Here is a 9,081-nt window from a genome sequence, read left to right on the forward strand (position 1 = left end):
TTACCATGCGTCACTACTGATTGACATAACAATGACCATAGTCTATAGAACAACAGTGAGCTAATCACCACTGTACATACACAGCCAGGAAAGAGTGACATCACCCAATCAAAAAAAGCAGGAAATCTCTCTTGGGAATGAACTAAATAAAGTTAATCTACAAATTGTTGGGATTATTTTATGCTTTCAATATCAGAATATTACATTTGTGATGTAAAATACTATTTACTTATTAGTGTCTTGGTTTCTAAGGATTTGAAAAAGGTAAACTAATATAATCAAATAAGATGAGTTATAAAAATATTTACTATGATGTAGGTTAGTAGACTACTGAACTAAAATAAGCACAATACTAAAATGAATACCTTGGACAGTGACCATAAAAACTACAACTAAACCATAACTCTTGAATGGAATGATGTTCAGAAGTGCAAGAGTAAAGACTGTTTACTATAAATCCTTTAAGTGGGAAGTGATATTAAATTTCTACATACAAGTGAAATATAAAAATAAGGAATATAATGGAGACCATCATCACATTTAATAACTAAGAATTGTTATTATGGTATCTCTCATATGTGGGATTTTAAAAGCCAGACCGATGAAATGTCAAAAAAATGGCAATAACAACATTACAATCTTAAACAAATACAACCACACAGTAAAAAAAATTTGCAAATTGTGGTTCCCCCAACAAAGCAACATTAACCAGGTGTCAGTGAGAATTTTAAATCGAGAGAGCACATATATACTTCATTGAGGAAAAAGAAGAAAGCAAACTTACTTGAACCAGAGAAATGTCCACTCCCTAGGGAGGTTTGTCCATTCTTTCCACTGCTAACAGGAGGGGAAAACATCTAGAAGACAAATAGAACCCACATTACCTCTGAGATCTTAGACAGAGGGACAAACAAGAGCACGCAAAAAAACGACTGCAGCTACATATGAAAAGCTTCATTCCAATTCACCGGGGAAACATTTGGCTGGAAAATAGTGCCACATGAAGTATATCATGCCTTGCCTCAAAAGTAAAGGTGACATCTGCTTTTATAGAACAATACATCTTTTTTTTCTATATTTGCTATAGGTTTAGAAATGTAAGAGATGAGAATTTGATGCACTTGAACTTAAAATGTCTCAGGTTTCCAGCCAAATGTAACTATTTTTGTCCAGTATTTAATTTTCAAAGAATCTTCATTGAATTGTCTAGTAAAATTATGTTTATAAATCACATGTGATACTTCAACTGAACTGTTAGTGAAAACTACATACATGCTGACACTTTATTACAAAATATCTCAGTATACCGGAATTTTGGGGTTTCACTATAGTACATCACATGTGACCAAGTGTATTTGTATAACTCAGGCTTATGTGATAAAGTGAACATCAAACTTTCACAAGAAAATAAAAGTGCTTACCTATTACTGTTTTGATTAACGTTATCAGTCATTGAGATTAATGAACTAAATTTGAAGACTTATAAAGCTTGAGAAATCTGTGATGTAGTTCGCACTGGTGTGTATTGTCCCACACAAGTGTGATGAATAGTTTAGATTGGATTATTTTTAATAAGGAATTCTGACAATTGTCAAAAGAATCATTTTGAGTTCTCTGTCGAACATTGGGCGTTTGCAGACGTACAATTCCATAAATTAATGTTAAGCTAGCTTTCATGGTAGGAGGAGACAATGGACTTGCAAAAAAAATTGTTCAAATAATAGTTTGTCTTTTTTAACGGGTCAAATAGGAAAACTTTCACTGCTAAAGATGACCAAAGCAAAACAAAAATTTTAGAATGTACACAGTTATATTTTGCAGTTCATTTGTCCTATGTACACAAATCAATTAGGTAAGATTGATAAGATAAATCTACAGTGAGTTTTGTTTTTATCAACATCATTGTCATCAGCTTCAGTAAGTTTTGACGCATCATTAATGTACAGACAATTTATCTGACACACTAAATTAATTAATGTATAAATTATCTTGGATGTGTCGTGATGGTTGTTTTTCCTGTGTTTATATTACTTATTTTACAAATGTTAAACATCTCACAATAGCAGACCAATAGAACCCAAACAAGTATGTTTTGCCTTGGTATATTGTTACCTAAAACTGTTTACATTAGTTCATTAACAAAGACAGAAGGGTGTTGGGTATAAAATTCGAACTATATTCTATTCACTTCATCTCATTTCTGAAAAATGGATTGATAAAACTTTTAATTCATGATTGCTTTAAGGAATGAACTTAACATTTAGACATTGAACTGATTCAATACAAAGAAAAGTGAGCTATGAAAATCCATTGGTCATGGAGTTTACATTTTTGGGATCATTAGCCTTAATATGCATTTTTTTCATGTACATATATTTAAGTACATAGTACCTCTGCTTTTCTGTGCACTCTATAATCTGACATCTCTTCCTTTCATACCAGGATTAATGAGAGTCAGTTTATTCTTCCTCACTGTGGGCTGTATCTATTTTCCTCCTCCTCACCATCCTCACTCTCCTCCTCCTCCTCCTCCTCCTCCTCCTCCTCTTCCTCTTGTGACCAAACTTGCTCCCAGAGGGAGGTAGAGGCACAGAAAACATGGCCGAAAGCATGGAATACTATTTCCTGTCCCTCAAGTTCACACCACAGGCTTTTATTTCAAGTCATAACGAGGGGGGGAAAGTGGGTGTGCGTGTGTGTGCTCACCATTGAAAGCAGGATTAGAGATTTGAGTTTTAACACTAAAAGCTGCAGGAATGGGACATATGAAACACGCAGGTTCATGCTCAAATGTTTTGTTTTCTTTTTTTCCCTGACATTTGAATTATTCTTTGCACAGTGCAAAGGGACACTCTTTTCAATTGAATATGTAGTAACTTTTTACATGGGAAACAGATAAAAGGGGGAAGAAGGACTTAAAATGAGATATACTACCATGGATGATGGGAACATTTTCAAATCGCTGTTTCGCATCTATAAGACAACAAAATTACTAATGCAGCATCACAAATATCTAAACATACAAGCAAAATCCATCACAATTACAGTCCTAATTTTGTCTAAACTTATTCCAAATAAAAAAACACCTTATTCAATTTATGTCAAATAAAGATATGCAGGTTATGCCCCGTGCAAGTTCATTCATTTAAACACGTCAACTGTGCAATTCTAAACAGACATGATTATTTATCTCCAGTCTCTCTCATTTGTTCTAAATGATAATAAATAATGAAATGTTCTTACCGCACTAAAATCCAATAAGTCGCTCAATTCCTTGTCTGTGCCCAAAGCTGCCATCCGCTGTTGATGATGCATTTTAGCAAAATCACACGGACCTAAAAGAAGGAAACAAAATCAGAAATAGGTGGAGCGAGGAGCCAGACGTTGACAAGTCGAAAGAAATGAAGTTGGACGGCTATATTAGAGAAGAAAGGAGGAAAAGACCTCTCGATTTTTACGCGCAGCTTCGCTCCGCTCAGGGTCTTTGCTCGCCCCAGCCAAAATAAATCCAGTAAAACACGCTCGAAGCCTCAAAACGACACGTCTAATTTCCTCTCATCCTCACTGAGACGGAAAACTCAGAAACGTCTTCCTGATATAAACTCGCTGGACGAATAAAAGAAGTAATAGAAAGGACTATGTTTTGATGGGTTTTTTTTCGGTCGCCCTCCAAGCCAAAGAAGTCCGTGCTCTCCGCGTCAAGACGCAGTTCTTCGCCCCGGTTTGTTTGTCAGCCTCCAAAAAAGGAAAAAGACAAAAACTAAATTAAAAATTTGAAAAAAGGACGAAAACACGCTAGAAAGCGTGTCAGGGAAGAAGCAAACCTCGGAAAATATTACGACTTTTCACTCCGAACGCATGCATGGGAGTCAAGAGGAAGAGAAACGTGCAGGCAGGTTGGAAGTGTCCGGACGAGATGTGCTATTTTTTGGCCGGGTGAGGGCTCCCTCCGCTCGGCTGCGGCTGCCGAAGATTCCCGGGCGCTCAGCGCGGTTCCCGTGCGCGTGTGGCTGTGCAGCCTCGCTCGGTATGATTCATGTGATTGTGCGGCCACCTAGCTTACATTCTCGTCCAACACCATAGCGCCGAGCTAATGCTGCCAGCCTAGACACTGTCAAGCTCCAAAAGAAAGAAAGCAAGAAATTACCTATTTTCTTTTTGCTTTTTGCATCTTATATCAACTTAAAAATGAGCAGATTCTTATTTATTTGTGAAATGCAATGTCTGTTTACATTCAAATAAAGATCTAATATTGAAAAATAAACTATGTGTTTGTATTTTTTTTTATTTCAATACATTTTTATTCCTCAGGTAATATCAGAATGTGAAATTGTGCTTTGGTAAATGTTTGTTTCTGATGTCGTAAAATTTGTGCAATTTCAGCTTTAGAATATCAATATAAAAATAATCTTTTTAAAGAGATGTAAGTCTCATGAAGAGTAAGCATTTATGTGCACTAAATACTAAGTTGCATGAATTTCTATATCAATGCAACATAGTAAAAGATGATCCATTTGTGCCCCTTATTGGTGTAGCCCCCATTTTCAAATGGAAACCCACCATTCAGATCCAGATGATGATACTTTCTTGTGCACACACATGATTTATGTTAAATAAAAGTATGTGTGTCATGTGCACAGGTTGTGTACACAGCGACATTTTGCATTACAGTAGCTCCCACTCATGTGACCATATTGAGCCAATTGAACAGTATGTCTATGCAAAAAGATTATCAAGGCCTCTGTTTCCAATCAAATGAAGAAAACAAAACTTGACCAACATTTAGAGCCCAGAGTAATCACATTGTTAGAGAAAATGCCATGGATTTGGGGGAAAGCTAAGTGAAATATCACTACTGAGATGTTGCTGCAAGATAAACCAAAATATTGAACTGATTTACCTTAATCTCATTTTTTCTTTAAAAGTAAGAGCAGCAAAACGTCCTGTGGACATGGCATTTCAGCTTCCTGTTTGAAAAAAAAACTGTTAGAAACAGGTGCATGTGATAATTGGAAACAGGTGACTATCCTAATTTGGAATTTGAAAAAAAAGAGCAATTCTCATTGTCTGCAGGAAAATGGGCATTTGCAGTTGGGGAGGGGGATCTTTGACATACCTTTGCTCATATAGTGTGACAACCTTTGAGAGCTATTGCAAAAGAGCCATTGTGCAATGGTGCTATGGTTCTTTGAAATCAGATGACTCAGGGTGTAAAAGGTGCAGGCATCCAGCAGGGTGATGTCAAGGATACATTCCACAGCATCACTGGAAACATGCAGGTGTAGTTGTCAACCACCTGGTCAACAGTGTCAGAATCTCCCTCTGTGAGACTGTCAAAAGCGATGACCTCAGTTTTTTTTTTTATCTTACTATCTTCATCCATCTCTTTGCACTTATCATTACACTTGAAAGTACTAGGAGGGTCACAGTGCATATTTCCTAAAATAAAGAACTTCAACAACTTAACAGTATCAAATAAAATATGTAGTACATATAAGGTTGACAAATAGTTACAATGAGGCATATGCCAGAGGCTTTCAAAATCCCAAACTTTTAAATGAAAAAAATGCAGTTCCTTGGTGAAGTTTGTATCACTTTTCAAAATGAGGCACAGTCACCCAAGGTTATCTTGGCCCTCGTCCTTGTTTGTTATATTGTTTCCATTTGTCACTAAACACAAATTATACACGCTATGAGGCACAGCTGCACAATACCAATAATTCTACTTACAATAGATTAAAGTTAGTTGAAGAAAATACAACAACTGATAATGAGGAGCAGCACAAGAAAATATTTGTCTGTAGTGATTCATTGTACATGCACAAGGCAATCTTATAGACGTCAAAAGACAAGCAATGTAATTCAGAGTGTTATTTGTTGGTGTTTGGGTGATGGGTTTAGAAAAAACCTGATTATGAACAAGAGTCATTGGCCATTTCTCATTACTCAACTACACGAATATGTCTATGGGTTCTTGGAAACTATATGTTCTTGCTGAGAGCAAGAAAAGCAAAGACTTGGTGAGAGCAAGGCTTTTGCTTTAGTATTGAAACAGCTGAGTACTTGAGACACCACAGTCCGACTTCAGCTTTCCCACGCTTGTTTTGGCGCAAAAGAATCAGGAATATGCCGGTCATCTTGAACACTGAGGTCTGCTTTGGAGCAGACTTGCGGAAGAACGCGGCAAGAAAAACATCTGGAGACTCAACTGTTCTCCGCCTGATGCGAACTAAGAAGCGGAACAGTTAGGTGAGTGAGACTCTTGTTTTTCCACTTTTTCCAAAGGCAGAGGAGTTTTGAGGTGGGGCTTTTCTTGAATTACTCAAACAGCAGCTTGCCTGTTTCACTAGATTTCCTGCTCTACCATTTTTTCCTCTTCCTTTTATGGGCTCTGGGGTCATCACCTTCCTGCCATTTCAAAATAACAGTCCATACTTACTATCCTACCAGGATCTGACAACAAAATAGTAATCTTAGACAAGAGCAAAAAAAATCATCTTCAACTGGCTGACTCAGAATATTTCTAATAGGGAGACTGACAATATCAACAGTCTTTAACATTTATGTTAGATTCCAGTTTATGGACTTTTTATTTTTTATTTTGTTGAAGTTATTTTAGAACCTGTTAGTATTTTAAGCTGTTATGATGGTCAGGTGGATTACTTCAAGTTCAGTTATGACCCAAATGGAAACCAGTATCCAATATTTCACATCAGTTTCATGTTGTTAGTTAAATTTGGTATGATGTAAACACCTTTGGTCAATTTCCAAACCTCTGACATACTTTGAAGCCTCACATCTGCAGAGCTAATTTTAAATCATTAATTCATAACTGAACTGTAATATATGAACTACCAGAAACTGTACTATTCTTTTATATACGTAGTTGTCTTCTAACCCGGATTATAACTTTTGTAGGCGAGTTATATAACTTAAAAACAATGTATCCTTGTTTAGTCTGTGTGCTACATTAACCTTGACGGAGAACAGGAACAAATAGTCATGGTCTGGCAAAGAACAAAATATTTCTGTCACATCTGGGTCACAGCTGAGCCGCTAAATATCATCCTTGATGAAATTGTAACTGTATAATAAATTAATCTGGAGAAGAGAAGTCCAGTGGGATTCCAATGTTGAAAACATGAGCTTTGTCAATATCAAAAATAATGTTAAGCACTTATGGGATCAAGAGACAGGTATATTCATTGATGAGCAGTTGCTTTACTATAAACATGTTTTAATTTTGGTCACAGGGGTATAGACATAAAGTTTAGTACGGCTGTAATAGGTTTGCATAGCAATTGTGTTGAAAATGTAAAATAGTTTGTCTTATATGCTTGTCATGGCAAACAGCCAGATTCACATTAATATGCAGATGATTGGAGCGAATTTGAATATTTAATGCTTAAATTGAAAATGGTTGCTCAGATTGGCAGTTGGTGAGTGAGTCTATCATTGGGCAAGTGTTTTTACGCATAGCCATTGGCGAGTGAATGTGTAGGAAGCCCAAAGTGATAGCATGATAAGACAGGGTGTGAGGTCACACCATTACAGATTTGACATCTGGTCATTTGCAAAGCAATTTGACTTTCAAAAACGATTGCAATCAAATCACTTCTGTAAATGATCAACTTCAACAAGTTCACACTTTGATCCACATATCTTATGCAAGAAACAGTTCAGGGAGGGGATTGAATTTGGTTGATGTTCCTTATTAAATCAACAACTATTATGTGTGACTGGTTATAATTTCTGCATGTAACACCTGCTGTTACATAATGCAAGGGCTACTTTAAATATAACCTCCACATCAACTAACTCTTTACTAGGAAGCTTGGCTGATCCAATGTGAAGCATCTTTCTGTGCTTCCTACTGTATATAAACCCAAGACCCCTTAAATTGTAACTATGGGTGTTGGTGTTTTTCTGCACTCTGGGCTTTGCTTTTGCCACTTCCCTCATTCAACAACCCATCTATTAGGTTAGTCATGGTAACTAGAGCATTGGTTGTGCCTATAAGTAGGCCAGGGTGAGCAGTCACCCATTCTCATAAGACAGGCTTCCCCCCTAAAGGCTTAAATATTGAGGTATAAATTGTTCTGTATTTCTTAAGCGTTAAGCAATGCATGCAAAACAGATGGAAAAATGTTAATCACACAACTAGTTGCCAAGCAGGCGTCAACAATGTTTGTCTTTGGTGGATACATGCATTTAAATAAAACTCAAATTCTAGTTCACATCAATGTATTATTGTTATGTATAGTTTTATTTTTGGATTAATATGAAAATTAGGAATATAACTGTAAATGCATAGCACACAAAAATTACTTTTAGACATGCTATGGTGGTGGAAGCCATGTCCAACAGTGGGCAGAAAAAGAAAAACATGTGGGAAATTGATGCAGCTGTTTTCTTTAACCACTGGGCCTTCACCATGCTCTTCGAAATAAAATCTTACAAAAACACTTTGTGGTTTTCCAGTAGTTAGCTGACTCCAACATTTTAAAAGGCAATCCTGTACTGTAAAAATCACACCCCTCGCTACCACAGCCGACACCTCGACAGCCATATTTGAAGTCTTCGACTCCTCGTGCCAAAGTGTAAGTGTAAATGAAAGCATTGCAATGAAACCATAGTCTGGGGAAGAAGAAAAAAAAAAACTATAGTTTTGTAAAGACGATTGAGAACATATAATGTGGTTTGAGTCACTGGGAAGATTGAATGATATTCAAATGTATATTATGTGCAGAAACAAATTGCACACATGCATGCATATAAACAAACACATTCCCCTGTAGCGAGGTTTTACAAGCAAACACAAAATATATGCAACCACATATGCATATTAATTTCTCTCTCTTACTCTCCCTGTCTTTTCAACACACACACACACCCCAAGACACAATCCCCCAACATACACACACATACACAGAGCTCCTCTACAGTCTTTAACAGTGTGTTTTTGCCAAACACCTGTGTAATCGTACAGCTGTGGAGAACACTGGGAAAGGACCGGGGGAACTGAACACCGCACAGCTAATACCCTTTGATTCCACCCAGATCACCGGGTGTGCGTAAGTG

At 36.8% G+C, this 9,081-nt stretch overlaps 1 protein-coding gene across 4 annotated transcripts in view; it reads right to left on the minus strand.

The window, feature by feature from the left end:
- Nucleotides 1-5,003, minus strand: part of tcf4 (transcription factor 4) — a 99,946-nt gene extending 94,943 nt beyond the window's left edge. For 2 of the 4 annotated variants that reach the window (XM_077736848.1, XM_077736851.1), the window contains exons 1-4: nt 3,445-4,081; nt 3,244-3,335; nt 2,935-2,973; nt 785-857 (exon numbers count right to left, since the gene is read on the minus strand). In XM_077736848.1, coding sequence (XP_077592974.1) covers nt 785-857; nt 2,935-2,973; nt 3,244-3,315 — 184 coding nt within the window. In that variant the 5' untranslated portion in view covers nt 3,316-3,335; nt 3,445-4,081. Of the gene's footprint in view, nt 1-784; nt 858-2,934; nt 2,974-3,243; nt 3,336-3,444; nt 4,082-4,900 lie in introns of those variants that run through there. The other 2 variants (XM_077736849.1, XM_077736850.1) reach the window with 2 other exon arrangements.
- Between the last annotated feature and the right edge of the window lie 4,078 nt (nt 5,004-9,081).

This window comes from Stigmatopora nigra, chromosome 17, assembly GCF_051989575.1.
Source record: "Stigmatopora nigra isolate UIUO_SnigA chromosome 17, RoL_Snig_1.1, whole genome shotgun sequence".
Taxonomy (NCBI): domain Eukaryota; kingdom Metazoa; phylum Chordata; class Actinopteri; order Syngnathiformes; family Syngnathidae; genus Stigmatopora; species Stigmatopora nigra.